General features: G+C 36.2%; 1 protein-coding gene across 1 annotated transcript in view; it reads left to right on the plus strand.

The window, feature by feature from the left end:
* The window catches only part of Klhl1 (kelch like family member 1), a 477093-nt gene that overhangs the window by 148882 nt on the left and 306474 nt on the right, over window positions 1-21737 (plus strand). Inside the window, exon 4 of the mRNA XM_032917698.1 lies at window positions 19075-19271. Coding sequence (XP_032773589.1) covers window positions 19075-19271 — 197 coding nt within the window. The remainder of the gene's footprint in view (window positions 1-19074; window positions 19272-21737) is intronic.

Below are 21737 nucleotides of genomic sequence, written 5' to 3' on the forward strand. Positions count from 1 at the left end.
CTATAAATGTATGAATTTTTTAAATAAGAAAACTAAAAAAGGTTTTTTTTTTTTTAAAGTTCATTCTTTTCTAGATTGGGGGAGGGGTAACATAACTAATATTTTAGGAATCCTTCCAGAAAGAGAAAAGCACAGTGCACATGTCGTGTTTCTATGCCCTGGCCAACTTGCCTTTGAGCAAAAATAGGCCAAAGACACTCGCTATCTTGTTAGACAAGGTTAGATGTTGTTTCAAAGCTTCCTGCTGAGAATAATGACCCAAATATGGTTCTACTTTTAGGAGAAAGTAAGAATAGAAATCTGCCTCCCAATTGCACTGATATTTTGGACTTTCCCCCAAGCATATTTGTACTGTGGCCTTTGCCTATAAACATAGTTATGTATTAGGGGATTGATGTATTTCCAATTTTATGTTTACATAAGTGTTCTAGATAAGCAATAAATTTACATTGTAATACTACAAAAGTTGTAGGAATGATATCAATTATATACTTGGCTTTGTCACATACAATGTGAAACTTGTTAACAATGGAAGAAGGCAAGTGTTCATTTCTATAAATAGGAAAGAATACAATATTTCTATATGTGTCTAATTAGCAGGCTATCTCCACGATCTAGAAGACTACTTTGAAAAGATCTAAAATGATTACCTTCTGCCTAAAGAATGAGCAAGTAGGAAAATAAAACACCATTACTTGAGAATCTTTTCTTTAACTTTTTTCTCCCCACTTCCTGTTACACAAAGAGAGGTCTTGAATTGATTCATTTTCTTTGCCACTTAAGAATTTAAAAGGCAGAGAAAATCTGGAGCATGTCAGGTAGCCATAGTGAAAAAGTATATAGAAACAGACAGAATCATCAGTTGAAGAAAGACTTCTATTAGGGGTAGGGAAAGACAAATACCAAGAAATAAAGATGAAGACTCTCTGCAAAGCAGAAGGGGAAAACCTGAACTCGAATCCTAGCTTCCTCCTGAGTGCTAGTGGTCTTTTTACTCTCTTAGGGGGTTTTCTTCACCTAATTTAGATTTGGCCATTTCAAAAAAACAGAATGCCGATTGGTCCACAACTCTTGGGTAAATATGTCTTGATCAGACCTTGAACTTCTTGAGTCATTCTATCAGCAAGGTTCTTATTGGCAAACAACCACAGGACCTTTGTTTATAGCAGCTTTGAAGTTTTTATCTCATGTCCAGAATTTGAAGGAAAAGCTGAGAGCCTTGGACGTTCATCGTCTTTACTGTCTCATCATAGCCCTTCTCATCATATGCCCTCATCTTTGAACAATGAAGTTTTTAGTGATTATAAAATTTGAGAACCTTAAATATGGAGAAAGAAAAACTATTTTGGAGGAGGCTTTCAGCTGATCTAGTTGATGCATTGTGAAGTGTGGGAAACCCCTTCCCTACTTCTTGGCCTATATTAAGGACATAAATGAGAAAGAATTGAATCAAATGCTAGAAAACATCACCAACAAGTAAATAAACAGCAACGATAGGATTTGTTCTATCTCCTATGAACCAACAAGCTCAGGAGTTTTACCAGATCAAATTAAACAAGTGACTTTAAGGAAAGATACATTAAAAAAAGAGAGATAATATTAGGGGAGGAGAATAAGATAATATTAATAGCTTACAATAAAAAGTGTGTAATTGTTTGTTTTTAGTGAGTAAAAATATATAAAAGCAAGAGGAACTGTCTTTCCCCCATTTTTCCCTTTCTCTGTCTTGTCATTTTTTTAATTTTTTCTCAGACAATATATTCTGATTATCTTTCCCCCTCAAGGACCTCTCGCAGATCCTCTTCACTTCCCCACCCGATTAAAACACAACCCTTTCATTAGAACACAAATAAGCATACAAAAATAGTGGTAAAGTAATAAAATAAGGCAAAGTAAAAATAAACATAACAAAATACAATTATACAAAATGACAGCAAAAGAAAGAGACAAAGGAATAGCACAGGAACACATAAAGACATGGAAACAGACACAATGAAGATGTAAAGTATTATATAATATTTCATGACTCATATATATATACATATATATACATACATATATATATATATATATATATATATATATATATATGAAATGTAAGGGTATGTGATTTATAAAGATTGATACCCCAGAATCAAATAAAAGCATTTATTCTCCAGAGTACCTGCATGCAGGGGTCCACTCTATTTCAGAGTAGAAGACAGAGATGTGGATTTTGCTGGGTCAATTTAAAGTTTGTTAGGGTAGAATTGAGTGACTTGTACCTTTCATTTCCTTGATTGGTTTGTTCTATCACTAATATAGGTGTCTTTGTGATTGGTTAAGGTTCTCAGGGACTTGGGGACATTTGGTGATCAACTATACTTGGTTCAAGCTAGGTGGTGCAGCAGTTTCTACAGCTCCTGATGAGCCCTTGAGATTGGCTCAGGCTACGTGGTAGGGCAGATTCCTGAGAAAAGTTATTTTTTTTCCCATGGAATTGACTTGTAATGGATTTTTCCAGCTCTGGGAAACAGAAACTTAGGCATCATCTCCCAAACTTCCAGTTTGTATCCTGTCGCGGAGTGAGCCTAGCTCTGGCTAACTCTGTCCTCTCAGAGTTATATATGAAGTAAAATGAAATGAAATGACAATTATTTGTCATTTGGGTGCTTGCAAAACTAAAGAATTGGTTGTATACAAGATGGTAATTTAAATATGAAATTAAAAATTTTTTATCTTGTTACTAGAAAATACCATATTTGTAGGCCCTAATATTGTAGTGCTATTAACAAAAAATTATATTCACTAAAACAACGATATTGGTCATAAGGATAATAGCACACTACTGATTAGAATACTAAGAAAATTAAAAAATTGTCCTTAAAATTTTTCATTAATTCTATTTTCCATTTTAATCTTTAAAAATTCTGCTCATGATACTGGTTATTTTTAGTGAGTCAAGTCCTATGCAAGTAAGAAGGAACATCCATTCAGAGCCTGCCCCAAATGTGGCCCATATATATACAGCCACCCAATTAGACAAGATGGATGAAGCAAAGAAGTGCAGAAGTGTAGATCGCTCCTGAGAGACACAGCCAGAATACAGCAAATACAGAGGCGAATGTCAGCAGCAAAACTCTGAACTGAGAATAGGACCCCCGTTGAAGGAATCAGAGAAAGAACTGGAAGAGCTTGAAGGGGCTCGAGACCCTATATGTACAACAATGCCAAGCCACCAGAGCTTCCAGGGACTAAGCCACTACCTAAAGACTATACATGGACTGACCCTGGACTCTGACCTCATAGGTAGCAATGAATATCCTAGTAAGAGCACCAGTGGAAGGAAGCCCTGGTCCTGCTAATACTGAACCCCAGTGAACTAGACTGTTGCAGGGGGGGCGGCAATGGGGAGGGTCGGGAGGAACACCCATAAGGAAGGGGGAGGGGGAGGGGATGTTTGCCGGAAACCGGGAAAGGAATAATACTCGAAAAGTATATAAGAAATATTCAAGTTAATAAAAAAAAAAAGAATACACATTTTTTCCCTTTTTTTTCTGTTCCTGCTTGTATTTAATTTTTTGAAGATAAATATTTTTCTCATATAAATATATGCTGATAATATCTTCCCTTCTGGCCTTTTTTCAGATTCTCCTTAATTACCAACCCAATCAAAGTAACACCACCCCCTTTTTTACTAGAATACAAATAGGCATGCAACATTAATTATAGTGATAATAAAATAAAATAATAAAAAAATATAACATAACAAACGAACAGACAAAACAGGCCCAAAGGACAAGCACAAAGGACACATAGGGACGCTGAGACACAGATGGGCAGATACAGAAAACTCACACAAACAAATTCGGAAAGCAGAATATAAAAATGTCCATAGAGGGGGGAAAGCCCAAAGTACAGAGAGACAAAAAGCCTCCAAAGAGCATTTGAGCTACTTCACTATTTTTTTTTTAATTTACCAAGCATGAGTTTGCCCTAAAGTATGGTTTCCATACCAAGTGAGACTCCAATACAGAAAATTATTTCCTTTGAGTGTAGTTTTGAATAGAGATGTTTCTAGGTTACAGACGAGCATTTGTATCCGCATTCCTTTGGCACTTGGATCCCATCTGGCTTAGACCTGTGCAGACTCTGTGCATGCTGCCAGACTCTCTGTGCGTTCATATCTGCATCAGTCCTGCTGTGTCTAAAACGGGCCTTCTTTCCTTCTTGTCATCCATCTTCTGTGGCTCTTACAATCTTTCTACCAGTTCTTCATTAGCGATCCCTGATCCAGGAGGGGAATGATTTAATGAAGTTATTCCATTTTGAACTGAGTGTTCCAAAGTTTCTCGCTCTTCACGTTGTCCATTTTGGGTTCCTGCTTCAGTTCTTACATCCTGGAGGGTGAAGGCTCTTGATAATTCCTCAGTAAGGCACTGATATATGTGTATAGTAAGGTATTAATAGAAGTTATTTCTTTTCGTTGGATTTTTTGGATATTTTATATATCTACATTTCAAATGTTATCCCCTTGTGGTCCTCTCATTACCCCTCCCGTTCCCACTGCTTCTATGAGGAAGCTCTGACTCCCACCCACCCACGCCAATCTCAGCACGCTGGCAATGCCCTGCATTGGAGAAATGAGCCTTCAACGACCAAAAACTTTTCTTCCTATTGATGCTGAGCAATGCCATTCTCTGCTACATATGTGGTTGGAGTCATGGTCCCTCTATGTATACTCAATCATTGCTTGGTGGTTTAGTACTGGGAGCTCTGGTGGGGTCTAGTTGGTTGATATTGTTGTTTTTCCTTTGGTGTTGCAAGCTCTTTCAACTCCTTTAGTCTTTTCTATAACTCCTTCATTGGAGTCCCCTTGTTCAGTCCAATGGTTAGCTGCAACTATCCTCATCTGTATGAGTAGGGCTCTGGCAAAGCCTCCCAGAAGACACCCGTATCTGGCTCCTGTCAGCAAGCACTTTTGGCATCAGCAATAGTAACAGGGTTTTGTGGCAGCATATGTGCTGGGTTCCCAGGTATGGCAGTCTCTGGATGACATTTTCTTCAGTCCCTGCTCTACTCTTTGCCCTTGTGTTTCCTCCTGTGAGTATTTTGTTCTCTCTTCCAAGAAGGAATGAAGTGTTCATATTTTGGTCTTCCTTCTTCTTGGGCTTCATATGACTGGTGAATTTTTTTCTCAGTAATTCCAAGCTTTTGGGCTAATATCCACTTATTGTGAGTGCATACCATTTGTGTTCTTTTGTGACTGGGTTACCTCACTCAGGATTTATTTTCTAGTTCCATCCATGTACTTTCTTGTGGCCATTGTTTTTAATAGCTGAGTAGTGTACCATTGTGTACTCCATTGTGTAAATGTACCACATTTTCTGTATTCATTCCTCAGTTGAAGGACATTTAGTTTTTTTTTTTCCCTAGCTTCTGGATATTATAAATAAGGCTGCTTTGAACATAGTGGAGCATGTGTCCTTGTTATATGTTGGAGCATCTTTTGGGTATATGCCCAGAAATGGAATAGCAGGGTCCTCAGGTAGTACTATGTCCAATTTTCTGAGGAACCACCAGATTGATTTCCAGAGTGGTTGAACCAGCTTGCAATCCCACCAGCAATGGAGGGAGTGTTCCTCTTCCCCACATCCTCGCCAGCATTTGCTGTCACCTGAGTTGTTGATCTTATCCATTCTGACTGATGTGAGGTAGAATCTCAGGGTTCTGATTTTCATTTCCCTGATGACAAAGGTTGTTGAACATTTCTTTAGGCGCTTCTCAGCCATTTGGTATTCCTTAGCTGGGAATTCTTTGTTTAGCTCTGCACCCCATTTTTAATAGGATTATTTGATTCTCTGGAGTCTAACTTCTTGAGTTCTTTGTCTATATTGGATATTACCCCTCTATCAGATGTAGAATTGGTAACGATCATTTTGCAATCTGTTGGTTGCAGTTCTGTCCTATTGACAGTGTCCCTTGCCTTTCAGAAGCTTTGTAATTTTATGAGGTACCATTTGTCAACTCTTGATCTTAGAGCATAAGCCATTGGTGTTCTGTTCAGGAAATTTTCTCCTTTGCCTATATGTTTGAGTCTCTTCCCTACCCTTTCTTCTACTAGTTTCAGTGTATCTGGTTTTATGTGGAAGTCCAAGATCCAAATGGACTTGAGCTTTGTACAAGGAAATAAGAATGGGTAATTTGCATTCTTCTACATGCTGACCTCCAGTTGAACCAGCACCAATTCTTGAAAATGCTGTCTTTTTTCCCATTGGTTAGGTTTAACTCCTTTGTCAAAGATCAAGTGACCATGTGTTTGGCAGGGTTCATTTCTTGATCTTCAGTTCTATTCCATTGATCTACCTGCCAGTCTCAGTACCAAATACTATGCAGATTTTATCACAATTCCTTTGTAACACAGCTTGATATCAGGGATGGTGATTCACCCAGAAGTTCTTTTATTGTTGAGAATAGTTTTTACTCTCCTGGGTTTTGCTTTTCCAAATGAATTTGCAAATTGTTCTTTTTAATTCTATGAAGAATTGAGTTGGAATTCTGATGAGGATTTCATTGAATCTAGAGATTTCTTCTGGCAAGATGGCCATTTTCCTATATTAATTCTGCCAACCCATGAGCAATGGGAGATCTTTACACCTTCAGAGATATTCCTCAATTTATTTCTTCAGAGACTTGAAGTTCTTGTCATACAGATATTTTACTTGCTTGGTTAGATAGGAGTTATTTTATTGCTACATTTATTTAGCATAACAGAAATATTAGCATTTTTCTATTTCCAAATATTTTGGTGTGTCAGTTTCTGGCCAGCTGATCATTGTCAGGCACAGGTGCCATCTCATAGAGTGAGCCTTAAATCCAATCAGATATTTGTACCAGTGTGTCTTGCAGGCATGTTTTATAATAAATAAAAGCATTTCTAATTGGTTTAACATTTACCTTTCTCTTCAGGTAGCATAAGGAATGATTTTTCAGTACCATGATCATTAGTCAATAGGTATGATAGTTCTAGGAAGGTGGCAAGCCAAATTCTCAATGTTCAATGTGTTATCTGCATTGTCTAGTCAGTAAAAAGGGCTTTACCCTCAGTTAAGGAAAAGATAAGAATAGCTCTGGCAGGAATCTGGATTTGCTTGGTGGTTTGCATAGGACACCATTTGTTAACAATTGAAATAGATGTAAAATATCTGTGTTACTATATAACAATAGATGTTCTTAGGCGCACAGGTTCAAATCAACAGTATTTTGGAAAATATTTTACTTTACAGGAGACTTCTTTGATACCTTTACTCATATATATGAACTTGAATAAAATCTGTTTTATGTATAGTAAAGTCTTTGGTTAGGTATAATAATGCCAAAGATGCTCTAGAAATATCCCATAAATTATCTAAACATTCATGGAGTCGAGAAAGAAAAAAATTGGAAATCAAAGATAGTATTACTCCAATTTCAAATTGCTTAGGAACTAGTTAGAGATGGTTAGATATTCAGATATCATACTCTATTAGAAATTATTCAGATGAGTAGGTGAAGATGATAAGAATGTGTAAAGCTCAAATTTTACAAAAGTATTAAAAGAATAACAACTTGCTATTACAAAAATGTACTAATAAGCTCCTATTGAGATAAATCTAAACTGTCCTCTTAATTACTATATTGAAATATTCTTTTACAGTCTAAATTGAATACCTCTCATGTTATTGAAATGCAGCCCAGTCAGGTAGGGATATTCAATCTGGCGGAGATCAATAATAATCCAATAAGCCTGTTACTACAATATGAATGGCAGAAGACAGACTGAATGTTTCTTTGTCTATCATACTTTACTTTTGCACAGTATGCTATGACAGGAGTTCATTAGAGTGACTTATAACTCTCTCTTGTTCTCAAAATAAAATAGGTCATTTAAATTGACACCCTTATGGCTCTATAGTGGCTTGTTCTAAGTGCTGTTTATCATCCACATGACTACAAGTCACTAGCTTAGTGGCTTATAGATAGCAGCAATGTTTGAGCAGGTTAATGTGTAATGCCTCATTTCCTTTGAACATACTCAAATTTCTTATTTTACTATATATCTACTATCTTGTACCCTTTATTGAAATCTTAACAACAATATGCACAGGGAACATATGTTGAATTAAGTTGAAATTTTATAACCCATAATAATAACCTTTTGGTATAAAATATTTTTTATAGAGATGTATTTTTGGTGTATAATTTTATGAGTATATACAAACATATATATATGTGCATATATATATACATATATACATATACATATATATATATGTCAGTACTCAAATTTTAATCACAGATGAATATTTAGATAATATAGTAATTTTAAAGAATGTACTTAGGACCATCATTCTGAAATACTACCTTCATTCACACCTCTACAAATTTCCTCTTAATTCATCTCTTACATAGAGCTTGTAACAATCAAAATAAGCTGTGCTCATTGATGAGTTAGGAAATAGAGTTCTAACAAATACACTTGGTGGAATGCATGGTTACTAATAGAGTGTCAGGTCCTGGGGACCACTGATAAGGACAAAGTTCAAATACAGGAAGCTGCCCATCTAATAGTGGTAATTTAAAAAAGAAGGGTAGGAAATTAAACTGCCTAACAGCAAACTTTAAGCATACTGAAGTGTTAACATGTTTGTAAAAGATGCTTGGGGGCTACTGAAGTGAAAATGTTTGTACATAAATAGGGAATGGTAAGAAAGCTTATGCTTACTGCCAACATTTCAGTGAAATAAATATCTGTACAAAGGTACTAAGATATTTAATATTCTCTTAATATTAAAAAGTATATGTTCTTCCTGCACTTTACCCACTAAATTCCTGCCATACATTTTTATGATGATAAAGAGTAAATCATAGCTTCATTTTAAAGACTGGATTAATTCAAGTGACATGAATTATGCAAACACATTAGAAGACTATTGATTATAAACATAGAGAATTTAATAGACAGTAAATGCTAGACTTTACATAACATATTGAGTCTTCAAAGACTGGTTTGTGCCTTATCATTGTTTATTGTTTAAAAATTGAGTTAGTTTTCCTAGAATGTTTGAACAATTTGCATATGACCAGTAAAATCTAAAAATAATCAATTAAATCAGTTGGCCTTTTTTGTTTTAGCACTTGTGTTTATATGTTTAGCAATCTAACAATGCGTGTAAAACTGAAGTTTACAAGACTAATTTTGGAGAATAATGAAAAATATCTATATTTTGAAGCATTTTATGGAGTTTCATTGTTACTGAACAATCTATGGCATTTAATAGGTTGATTAGACAGTGTACATATTTGACTCTTATTTGCAATTTCTAGCAATTACCATAGTAGAACACATAATGACTTTCTAAATTTTTAGTGAGCTAGTGCAGCCCTTTCCTTCTTGCCAAGTTTGATTCTTTAAAGTCTTTGGACTGAATTCATCTTAATGTTGCTATGAGTTTTGTAACTCTTTATACTTTCATGGTTTGTATATTAGAAGAGCTAGACAGAATCACATCCTGTCAAGTATCCCAGTGCCTTCCAATATTTTCTGTGCTAACTTTGATTTGCTAATATTTTTGTCTAAACTTTTCACCATTCATGTAATTTCTATTTTTTCATTCATTATCTTGTATTAGAGTTGATATGCACCAAAAGAAAAATTAAACATTGTTTAGTTAATGTTGACTAATAACTCTAGCTTCTCGTTATCTCTCTAGAACATAGTCAAATATAGAAATGTAGAGAGCCCAATACTCAAACTGATATGCTTTTCATATTGGTTTAAACATATTCTTTGTTTCCAATATAGTATTTTGAATATTTTTAAATCTATTTTATACTTATAAATCCTAGTTAATCTACTGCGATAAATAGAATATTAATTCTTTGTCTTTCAGAGCCACAGACAGAGTCAGAGTGAGATTACTTTAAGAGTGAGTGAAGTACTAAAATTAACCACTCTTACAATATGATCAATCTATCCTGATTGTTCAGAATATCTATTTTTATAATTTTCCAGATATTTTACATAATCTTTTATACAAAAAATTTAATGACAACAAACCTGAAAATAATTAAAGGGAAGAAGTGCTGATTTGGCCTAATAGTTCTGAAGGGTTGCATTTCATCGGAATGTGAAAAAGCAAACCACCAGCCAATATCCAATTAAATGGAGAAATACTTGAAGCAAACCCACTAAAAACAAGGACAAGAAAAGGATGCCCACTCACTCCCTACCTATCCAATATAGTACTTGAAGTTCTAGCTACAGCAATAATACAACAAATGAAGACTTGTTGGAATAAATTGGATAAAGAATTCAAGAACTATTTGCAGATGATAAGATAGTATATATAGGCAACCCCAAAAATTCTACAAAAGAACTTTTACAGCTGCTAAACAATTTCAACATAGTGGCTGGCTATAAAATTAACTAAAATAAAATAATCCATAGCCTTCCTTTATACAAATGATAAATGGATTGAGGAACAAATTAGGGAAACAACACCCTTCAAAATAGCCACAAATAGTATAAAATATCTTAGTGTAACTCTTACCAAGCAAGTGAAACATCTTTAGAAAAATAACTTCAAATCCCAGAAAAAAGAAATTGAAGAAATCAGAAGATGGAAAGATCTTCCATGCTTATGAATTGGTATAATTATCATAGTAAAAATTGCCATCCTACAAAAGGAATTTACACATTCAATTCAAGCCTCCTCTACATCTCAACACAATTCTTCACAAACATGGAAAAAGAAATCTTCAATTTTAAATGGCAAATCAGAATCCCAGGATAACAAAAACAATTCTTCACAATAAGTTACTTCTGGGGTAATCACTATCCCTCACTTCAAGCTGAGCAATAGTAATTAAAAAAAAAACAAAACAAACAAACAAAATAAAAAAAAACACATGGTCTCAGTACAGAGGCAGATAGGCTGACTAGTGGAATAGAATTGAAGACACAGAAATAAGCCCAGAAAATTATAGACATTTGATCTTTGACAAAGAAGACAATAACATACAATGAAAAACAAAAGTAAGTATCTTCGGTAAATGTTGCTGGACTAACTGGCGGTCTGTATGTAGGAAAATGAAAATAGATCCATATTTGTTACCTTGTCCAAAGCTCAAGTCCAGGTGGATCAAGGACTTCAACATAAAACCAGGTACACTGAACCAAACAGAAGAGAAAGTGGGAAAGAACCTTGAACACATTGGCACAGGGAGAAATTTCCTAAACAGAACTCCAGTGGCTCAGGATCTGGGATCAACAATTGATAAATGGGACCGTATGAAATTGAAAAGCTTTCTGTAAGGCAAAGGACACAATCAATAGGACAAATTGGCAACCTACAAATTGGGAAAAATCTTCACTAACTCACATCTAATAAGGGGTAACATTCAAAATATATAGATCATAAGAAGCTAACCTCTAAAAAGCCAAATACCCCAATTAAGAAAATTGGGAGTGAAAGACTGAAGGAACTAAAGGGGTTTGTAACACCATAGGATGAATAACAATATCAACCAACCAGATCCCACTAGAGCTTCCAGGGACTAAGCCACTAACCAATGAGTACACATGGAGGGATCCATGCCTTCAGGACATATGTAGCAGAGGATGGCATTGTCCCACATCAATAGAAGGAAACGCCCTTGTGAAGGTGTGTTTCTCCAATGTAGGGTAATGCCGGGGTGTTAAGGTTGGCGTGTGTGGGAGTGAGAATATCCTCATAGAAGCAGGGGGAAGGGGCTATGGGAGAGGGGGTAAAGGGGAAAACATTTGAAATACAAATACACAAAATATCCAAGAAAAGTGAAATTAAAGAAATTGAGGTGGGGGCATCCGCATTGAGACAGGGAGAAGAGGCATGGGATATAGAACAGTCAGAGGGTGGAACGGAAGGAGGATATAATCTGGAGTGTAAAAAAATAGATTAATTTTTTTAAATATGAAGTACAGAGCCAAACAGAAAATTACAACAGAAGAATCTCAAATGCCCAAGAAACATTTACAGAAATCTTCAAAGTCCTTAGTTATCAAAATGACCCTGAGATTCTACCTTACACCAATCAGAATGACAGAGATAAAAAACTCAGGTGACAGCACATGCTGGCAAGGATGTGGAGAAAAAGAAACACTTGTCCATTGCTGGTGGGATTGCAACAGATTGAAACAGTTTGCAATCCCTCTGAAAATCAATCTGGCAGTTCTTCAAGATATTGGAAATAGACCTGGACTTGAAGAACCAGTTATATCACTCTTGGACATAGACCCAAAAGATGTCCCATCATCCCATAGGAGTATGTGTTCCACTATGTTTACAGCAGACTTATCTATGATAGCTTGAAGTCAGACGTTCTTCAACTGAAGAATGGATATTGACAATGTGATTCATTTATACAGTTAATTCAATTATTCAGCTATTAAGAATGAGAGTATCATGAGGTTTGCAGGATGGAAGTAGAAAATATTATCCTGAGTGGGGTAACTCAGACCCAAAAGTATATGCATGATATGAACTCACTAATAGGTAGATGTTAGACAAAAAGTACAGAATTCCTAGTATACAATCTACAGAACTCAAGATTAAAGAGCAGAGGGGCCCAAGTGAGGGACCTTAGAGAAAATGCCCAACAATTGGGAGAGGGAATTTGAAAAGTCTACCTCCAGTAGATCAAGAGACCCTCATGTGGCGGGAAGAGGTTACCAATTCATAGTCAAAATTGTAAGAAGTGTTCCTGTCTAAAAGAACTGCAGGGACAAAAATGGAGAAGAGACTGAGAGAAATGTGATCCGGTGACTGGCCCAACTGGGGATCCATCTCATTGGGTGACACCAAGGCCTGTCACTATTACTGTTGCTGGGATGTGCTTACAGACAGGAGACTAGCATGGCTGTCCTCTGAGAGGCCCTACCAGCAGCTGATTGACACAGACCCAGATACTCACACCCAACTGATGGACTGAAGTCCAGATCCCTATGGTTAAATTAGGGGAAGAATGGGAGAAGTGGAAGAGGACAACCCCATAGGAAGACAAGCAGTCGTAACTAATCTGGACCTCTGAAATCTCTCAGACACCAAGACACCAACCAGACAGCATACAAAAGCTAGTGTGAGTCCCCCACCCCCATTCATGCGTAACAGACAACTGCGTGGTCTGACCTCAGTTTGAGAATATTTGCTTAATTCTCTCGAGACTTGAGGCTTCAGTGAGGGAGGAAGGTTGGTGGTGGGAGGTCATCCTCTTGGAGACAGGGTGGAGGAGGAATGGGATGAATAACTGTGAGAGCAGGCAATGGGAGGGGAAGGCAGCGGTTGGATTGTAAATATAACAACAAGAAAACAACAACAACAACAACAACAACAATAAAGATATTTTAAAATACAGAGTTTATGGTGCTGGAAGCATACTTCTAAGTTTCCTTCATTAGGCTATAGCAGGAAGCTGAGAACTAGAAAAAGGGGAAATAAAGCCAGCAATACATCACAATAGTGACTTACCTCTGCAAGCCAGATCACCTTCTAAAGTTCTCACAGCTTTAAAAGTAATGCTGCATGCTGGAAATGAAGGATCTACGCCTAACCCTGTGGGGGACATTTACAATTCAAACTATAATAGAAGCCAAGTGTTCCGACTTATAGAATTTGCCTTTTACAAAACCTACTCAGAAATACTATGCCTCCAAGGTAAACTTTAAATAACAGCATAAAATTACATTTTCTCCACATTATCCATATTCACATATTTTAGACACTTTAAAGTAAAATACTTTTGCCTTTTTAGCATCTAAGTATGTTAAATAAATGGTCAAGTTATAGATATATAAAGAAATATATCATGCATGAGCTAGCTCAATTTGTGAGCATTCAAGCTGAACACTTACTGTTATTCCATTTGTGCCTCTGGCTTTTAAAAATGTTCTCTACCACTGGATATATTCTAGGTTGAAAAGAATAAAGCACTTTAACTGTTTGAGACAGGTAATGATCATAGTTTAATTTAATCTCTAAAATTAACAATAATTTACCCTATGATTATTCAATATAGGATTATAGAAAAAGATCATAATACAGTACATGCTCAAAAACATTAAAAACATATTCTTTGAATACATTTACCTCATATAATAATTTTATAAGTCATAGATATTTTAACCAGTTTTTAATAAGATAAAATGTATTTATGTATAAAATATTACCAGGAATAATGTAAGCTGTACAATTGTTGAGTTTTTTATATTATATCTACTTTAAGTATTTATTAATAAGTATATTGTATAAACTGAACCGAACTCATATATTCTTACCACTTCTCAATATGGAAGAGGAAAATAAGTGATTTGAGGGTAGCCTTGGATAGATAGGAAGGTAATGTTTGGAAAGTCTAAGTAAAACACTGTCTCAAAAATTAATTAAAAATTAATAAAATAGTAAATAAAATTTTGCTCAATTTGACATTTGTATGCATCCACAAAACTGTAATAACTCTCAAAGCAATGACTACAACAAAATTTTCTTTGGAATTCCTTTGGAATCATGGGGGAAAGGGGTGTATATAGGGAGAATACCTGTATGGGGGAGGGGGGGGGGAAGGGATGGGGGGATAATGGACAGGAAACTGGGAAGGGGAAACGTTTGAAATGTAAGTAAAGAAATACATCTAATAAAAAATTTAAAAAAATAAAGGGAAAAAAATCTCATTTTTTTTGTTGCAAAAATCTTTCTTTGGATTTTTTTCTTTGACCTCCTCCTCCTCTTCCTCCTCCTCCTCCTCCTCCTCCTCCTCCTCCTCCTCCTCTTTCCCCTCCTCCTCCTCTTCCACTCTCTTCTTCTTTCTGCCCTGCTCCTCTTTTTCTATTTGAGATTATAATACACTGTTTTCAAATCCATTTTCCTTCATAAACCCCTACTTTCTCTACTTCAAATTTCATGGCTTCTTCATTATTTTTGTTACACACACACACATATATATGTATTTCTAAATGTTTACATTTGGAACAAGCAAAATAAAATAAGTAGTTCTAAGTAGTGCCATTTCATTTTCCAACTTCATTTAATTATAGGTAGAGATGAAATTCAAGGTCCCAGACCCTAGGGAACCTGGGGACTTCCCAGTAGCTGAACAACTTCTGTTGTAAACAGTTGTCTGGAGTCCAGACATCTCAAGGATATTACCTTGTCTGACTGGCAGCATCAAACAAGTTCACGTTCCCAGGCCTAGAAACAAACACCTGTCCCACTTCTCCAAAGTGTTTTCTTTAATTGCCTTTTAACCAGTAAAGACTAATCACTGTTATCTAAACCAAGGTGCCTAAGATGTAATTATATATATCCAATGACTTGTTATGTTCTGATTAACTACAAGAGGCTGACCTGCTCCTTTTTCCCCTCGTCAGCCTGTGCTCTTGACCTAATGCCTAGGAGAATGAGTTAAGGACTGAAGGCAGGTGCACTTGATATGGTCCAGTCTTCAAAGGGTACTCACCTGCTTAACGCATAATGCTTAAATACAAAATAATACAAAATACAATTGGCTGACACTGCAGCTCCCCAATCCTTTCAAAATGTGCTACAATATCCCTTTAGGAACACAGTTCAGATCTGGAACTGATCACCTCCCTGGGTGCTTACAAAATAAACCTTCATTTTTAGGATTCTGTATCTGACATAAATTTTCTCTGCTTCCACCCCAAACTGAACATGTATACATGTGTATATATATCTCCTTTTTTGCCTGAATGCATAAGTACATTATTTTTCAGAACTTTTAAAGAATTTTAGTGACTTGGAAAATTTGTATTAATTTTCAGGAAATTTTCTTTCTACTCACCACCATTACTTAGCATAATCATGTTTCTGCATATTTTAATAACATCTTCCTTATTACTGTGATATGTTTTCTTGGATACAGTTCCACTCCTTCTAGGACTTGTCAATGTGTCAATACACATATGATAGCGTAATGTATTCTTTTATTTAGCCTCAGCTGAATCATGGTAGAACAGTTAAGTGTTGGAAGAAGTCAAAGTGCGAAACCATTTCTCAAAGTATTCGTGGAGTTTCAGAAACCCAGGAGCAGCTCCTGTGCTAACTATGTGTAGGGGGATTTCCCCTAATTATTTTATTGGCTAATAAAGACTACAAGAAGCCAAATGCTGAGTGATGATCAGGAGGCAGATTTTCTGGGTCCAAGAGCATTTCCGATCCTTTCCAGTCCAATGGCCCAGGACCAAGAGGAGGACACAAGAGAAGAGAAATGGCTTTTTCAGCAAGACAGTAAAGAGAGAGGATGTGCAGAATTTAGGCCACGGAGATGTTAGATATGGGAGAGGCCTCAACTGCCTGAAGAGTTCCAACATAAAATAAGTGACTGGTTTATGAGGGTAGATTATTTGCCCCACAGTTGTGTCATCTGGGTGATTTTAAATATTATGATTGTCTGGTGGTTTTCCATTCACAACGATTCAGGTGGGCAAGTGAGAGGCTGCAGAGCCATCTACAGGGCAAGCTGAAGGAGTGGATGGTTAGTGAAATACGTTCTTGGGAGGCTCACATGCTGGGCAGGTTATCAAAGACAGCAAGAGAAAGAAGCAGCAGTCAAGGTCTTTCAGGGAGCTGACTGATTCTCAGAGAATTCTTTCAGCCTTTCTCTTAAGAGTCTTCCTTCCAGCTCAGCTGCTCTATGTGAGAGCTTTTCCTGTTTGTACTGGGCTAGTGAATTGGTCAGTTTCAGGAACTTCCTGAAGCTCCTTTGAGTTGTTTATCTTCCTGCTTAAGCATCTTCCTTTCTGGATGCAATGTTTCAATCTCAGAGGAAACTGTTCTACAACAGGAGAAAACCCTGCAGTCCCCAAATTAAATAAAACAAAACATTGTAATCCATGATCAGAACACAGGCCATTTTACTTAGAGCTCACCTGTAAAAAGGTTAAACATCGAAGCCTTTGTACGATTTTATTCTGATTGTTGGATTTTTGAGATTTGGTACAATCTGGACAATCATTTGCCAGGTATATGATTTGTAGGTACCTTCCTAATTCAAGGCTAAGATAGTGTCTTCTGAAATGAATTTCATGTAGTCAAATTTCTTCTGTTCTTATAGGATTATACTTTGATATTTATCTAAAATATTTCATTGACTAAAGGTCACAAAGATTTTCTCTTATTTTTAAAGAATATTTATCATTAGGATTTAACTTTTATGCCTATAATATTCTTGAGTGAATTTTATATACTATGAGGTTTATAAAGTGCATTACATGGTTTGTTCATGGTTATTTGTTCAGTGATTATCTTCCTTTCAACTTACTTTTCTCCGTTGCTTTTCATGTAATTTTATATGATTTTGAATGTTATTATTTAGAGATATTTTGTTTTTTCCATTGATATGCTTCTTTTTGTTAGAAGCAATCATATTCAATTTAATTATACTTGCTTTATACTAAATCTATAAGTGTTTTTTGTTAGTTTGACTTTTTTTTAAATTTTGGATTGTCTGGGTTTATTGCATACCCATCACAATAATAGAATCACATTTTGCATTTCCATTAAAATGTTTCTAGAATGTTGAATATAATTAAAATGGATTAAAAATTGTGATGAATAAAAATCACTAACAAATGTGTCATTTAAGCTCAAAACTCCAACTTTTATGGTCAGAGTATTATAGGTGAAAATTTTCAAAACTTACATCTGAATACAGTGAGTGAGTCATGAGATGACTTAACATCTTGCTTATTGTTATTCCCATCAAAGCCCATAATTTATTATGGCAACAAGAATATGAATCACACTGAGAAAGGGAGAAAGACCCATCAGATAAATTCAGAGAACAGGAGGTCCACACTTCCTGAAGCTCTAATTCAGTGCAAGAATGAGGGACTCAGTATAGTCATTCATGATAAAAATATGTAAAGTTGCACTAGACAGGGAGGCTCATTACTGACTCAGTAACTAGAAATTTTATATTAGAGGCTGGTCACCTAGGCAACCTCTAATGTACAAATGTTCCAGTCTCAGAGAAGGAAATGTATATTCTGCCTAAGTGTGAAAGTTCAGTAGTTCAAAGTTCTCAGACTGCAGCCAGATAGTTCTGGAAAGCACATCTTCCCACAAATAGCAAGCCAAGCCTGAGAGAGTTCTTCTGAGAGAATGTGCAATTAAAGATATTTATCTCTTTGCTATTTCAAATCAGAGAGTTATACCATTAAGTACGTACCTTAACATTTATCTGATTTTCACATCTTTGTTTAGAAGATATATTTCCAGTTTTTTGATGATTTTATTAAATAATTTAGAAAATATTTCCCCAAAGATATTATATAATGACAGTATTTTTTTAGAATTGCATGTAACTACAAAGTTTGAATTAGACTCAATTATTAGAACAGAAGACTCAATTTTTAGTGCATTATTATAGATTTCAAGATGTTTTTAATATTTTCTCTATTTAAAATTACTTTTATAAACACACACATATATAATGAATTGTTATATAGGCATATTCAAATATTTATTTTATTATGTCTTCTATTTAATAACATTTTAAGATAGTGATCTAGTGTGCACCACGCTGTCCAAGTTCTGAGTCACAGTAGACGTCTGTCCTGTGTTTTACACTCCCCATCCAGGTGGGTTTACTTGTCACTTGTAACAGCTAGGAGGTGAAGGCATGCATGCATGATGGGAGGTTTAAGTGTGTTACTTCTTTTAATATCTAACCTTCCCTTTAGCTGACAGTCCCATGACATGGACTTGAAATATCTTCCATCTATCAGGTGAAATATTGTCAATCCTTAGGAAAGAGTGATTGAAAATACCTCTTAGAGAATGTTAGTTCTTCATGTACTGTCGTAGCTATTAAGAGTAGCTATGTCGCCTGCATAAGACAGACACATTATTAGGACGGTCAAACATCCCAACTTAAGTGAGGAAAGATCTAGTTATGACATTAGTTATGTGAAAAATGCTAAAGCACAAGTTTCATATGCTTTTGTTCTTGTTTCTGTTTTTTTTTTTTTTTTTTTTTTTTTTTTCTGTTTTACTTTAGGTTGCTTGGAATTAAAAGAGGACACTATTGAAAACCTTCTTGCAGCCGCGTGCCTTCTCCAGCTCCCTCAAGTGGTCGAAGTGTGTTGTCACTTCCTTATGAAACTTCTTCATCCTTCCAACTGCTTAGGAATCCGGGCATTTGCAGACGCTCAAGGATGTATTGAATTAATGAAGGTGGCGCACAGCTACACCATGGTGAGGAGATTTAATATTTAAATAATGGAGTATTGCACTATAATATCAAGTGAGACAGTAGCTATTACGATGGCTTTCAATAATCATTTTATAATTAAAATGTTTTATATGATTAATATATTTTCATTTTTGAGTCTTGTTATGACATAGTATTTTATGATCTCAAGGTAAATAATAATATTGGCTGTATGTTAATTTTATGACATTATTACTTATATTGACAAATTGACGAATGTATGTTGACTAGGATTCTACATGTTGATAAACCAATGTTTTCTTTCAAAAAGTCTATCCTACAGGATTGTATGGGGCAGCTCTAGTATGTATGATTTGTGGATATTAATCTTGCAGCTGTAATGGGTAGTGTACAATATTTATTTGTGCCATTGGTGTGAGTCCTGGATTCAGCCTCTCTTAGCCAGCCGTGTCTGGATAATGCCAATATACCAGCTCAGAGAGACGGCAGAGTATGAAGCCCCTTTGACGGTATGAGAGCATTACTGTTCACCAGACCAGAAAGATGAAAGTTTTGTCTGAGATGAACGGAGGCTGCCTTTGGGGTACGTGGGCAACTCTAATTTACTGCCTGGAGAGGAAGTCAGGAAAGCAGGGGGGCAGGGCATCCCCATATCCCTAAGAATTCCATTGCATGTTAGACTGAAGGGGAGAGTAGGGTCCCAGATGAACAGGATCCAATCCAATTGGGAGCTAACACTGAGTGCCTTAGCTGCAGGAGAAGAGAGAAAGCCTTTTTCTTTAGTCTTATCTATGCAAAGCCCTTCCCATTGGCCATCTCAAATGAAGCAGCTCTCTGAGGGGATCTTAGCTTGTTCATGTTTCTTTATTGGCTCTGGATATGAATGCATATGCTTTATTCGGGGCGAGCCAGCGATTATAATGATTTTGTGGAAGGATAAAAGAATATCTAGGAGGGAAGGTCATTAGCTGATGGCTAAGGGTACAGAGATGCTCTGTTAGCATGGGAGAGGCCTTCTAGGAGCTGTGTTATGTGACTAACTGCCTGACGTCTTCTTAGTTGGATGTCGGGGTTAACGTTCCAGAGCAGATAAGAAGAAGTCAGCTCTACTCAATCACTGAGATATCAGGGTTTTAGCATGCCCACCTCACCAGTTCTTATACCTGTCTGATAGCTCTACACATTTGTAACTTTTTTCAAGGCAAATATTTAAAAATACACAACACTTGGTATGTATTTTATTTTTTATCTAATTGCTTTTTATTTATTTTTATTGGATATTTCTTTATTTACATTTCAAATGTTATCCCATTTCCCAGTCTCCTGTCCATAACCCCCTATCCCCTCCACCTCTCCTTCTTCTAACCCCCTCCCCATCCACCTCCCTCTTACTGCCCCCCCAGGACATTCCCTTACACTGGGAATCCAACCTTGGCAGGACGAAGGGCTTCTCCTTCCATTGGCGCCTAACAAGGCCATCCTCTGCTACATATGCAGTTGGAGCCATGGGTCAGTCCATGTATAGTCTTTGGGTAGTGGTTTAGACCCTGGAAGCTCTGGTTGGTTGGCATTGTTGTTCATATGGGGTCTCAAGCCCCTTCAAGTTCTTCCAGTCCTTTCTCTGATTCCTTCAATGGGGGGTGCTGTTCTCAGTTCAGTGTTTTGCTGCTAGCATTTATCTCTGTATTTGACATGCTCTGGCTGTGTCTCTCAGAAGAAATCTATATCCTGTAGCTGTCAGCATTTACTTCTTAGCTTCATCAATCTTATCTAGTTCTGGTGGCTGTATACATATGGGCCACATGTGTGGCAGGCTCTGAAATGTTTTCATATTTCAAGAGTATAAGTGGCATGCATAGCAATCAACAAATAGCTTAGAAAAATTTCAAAATTGTGGTTGGTTTGCAACAGTTTTCATTCCATAGCGATGCTTTCATTAGAATTATAAAGACTGTAAAAGTCCTCTTAATTGTATACCTTATTCTTATGTTTTAAACTTTTAAAATATTTAATAATTTTATTTTATTTACATTTTTGTATGGTCTGTATGTGTGTATGTATGTGCACCTTTTGCTTATGTAGTGTTAGCAAAGGTTAAAATGGCATAAGACAGCCTTGAACTGTAATTAGAGATGGTTGTGAGCTTTTATAAGGCCGCTGGAAACTGAACCTGGGTCACTGTTGTGGTATTATCGTAATATATTCTATAAAGTATTATGTTAATATGCTCTATACTTTCCAGTGGGTACATGTGCTCGACTCTTGCTACCGCCTCAATGTTCTGGACATTGAGAAAGACACATACACAGCCTTATATTTTAAATACCTTAAACAACTCACCGGCTGGGTCACTCCTTAATTCCAGGTGGCTAACACACAATCCCCTCTGATACAGGGGAGTTAATACTTACTAGATCTTTGTTTTATCATTACTGCCCTGTACCCTGCTGGACTGTCCTCCTGTGGCCACTTTTTCTGTGCACGTACAT

Source organism: Rattus rattus, chromosome 12 (assembly GCF_011064425.1).
Source record: "Rattus rattus isolate New Zealand chromosome 12, Rrattus_CSIRO_v1, whole genome shotgun sequence".
Lineage (NCBI taxonomy): Eukaryota > Metazoa > Chordata > Mammalia > Rodentia > Muridae > Rattus > Rattus rattus.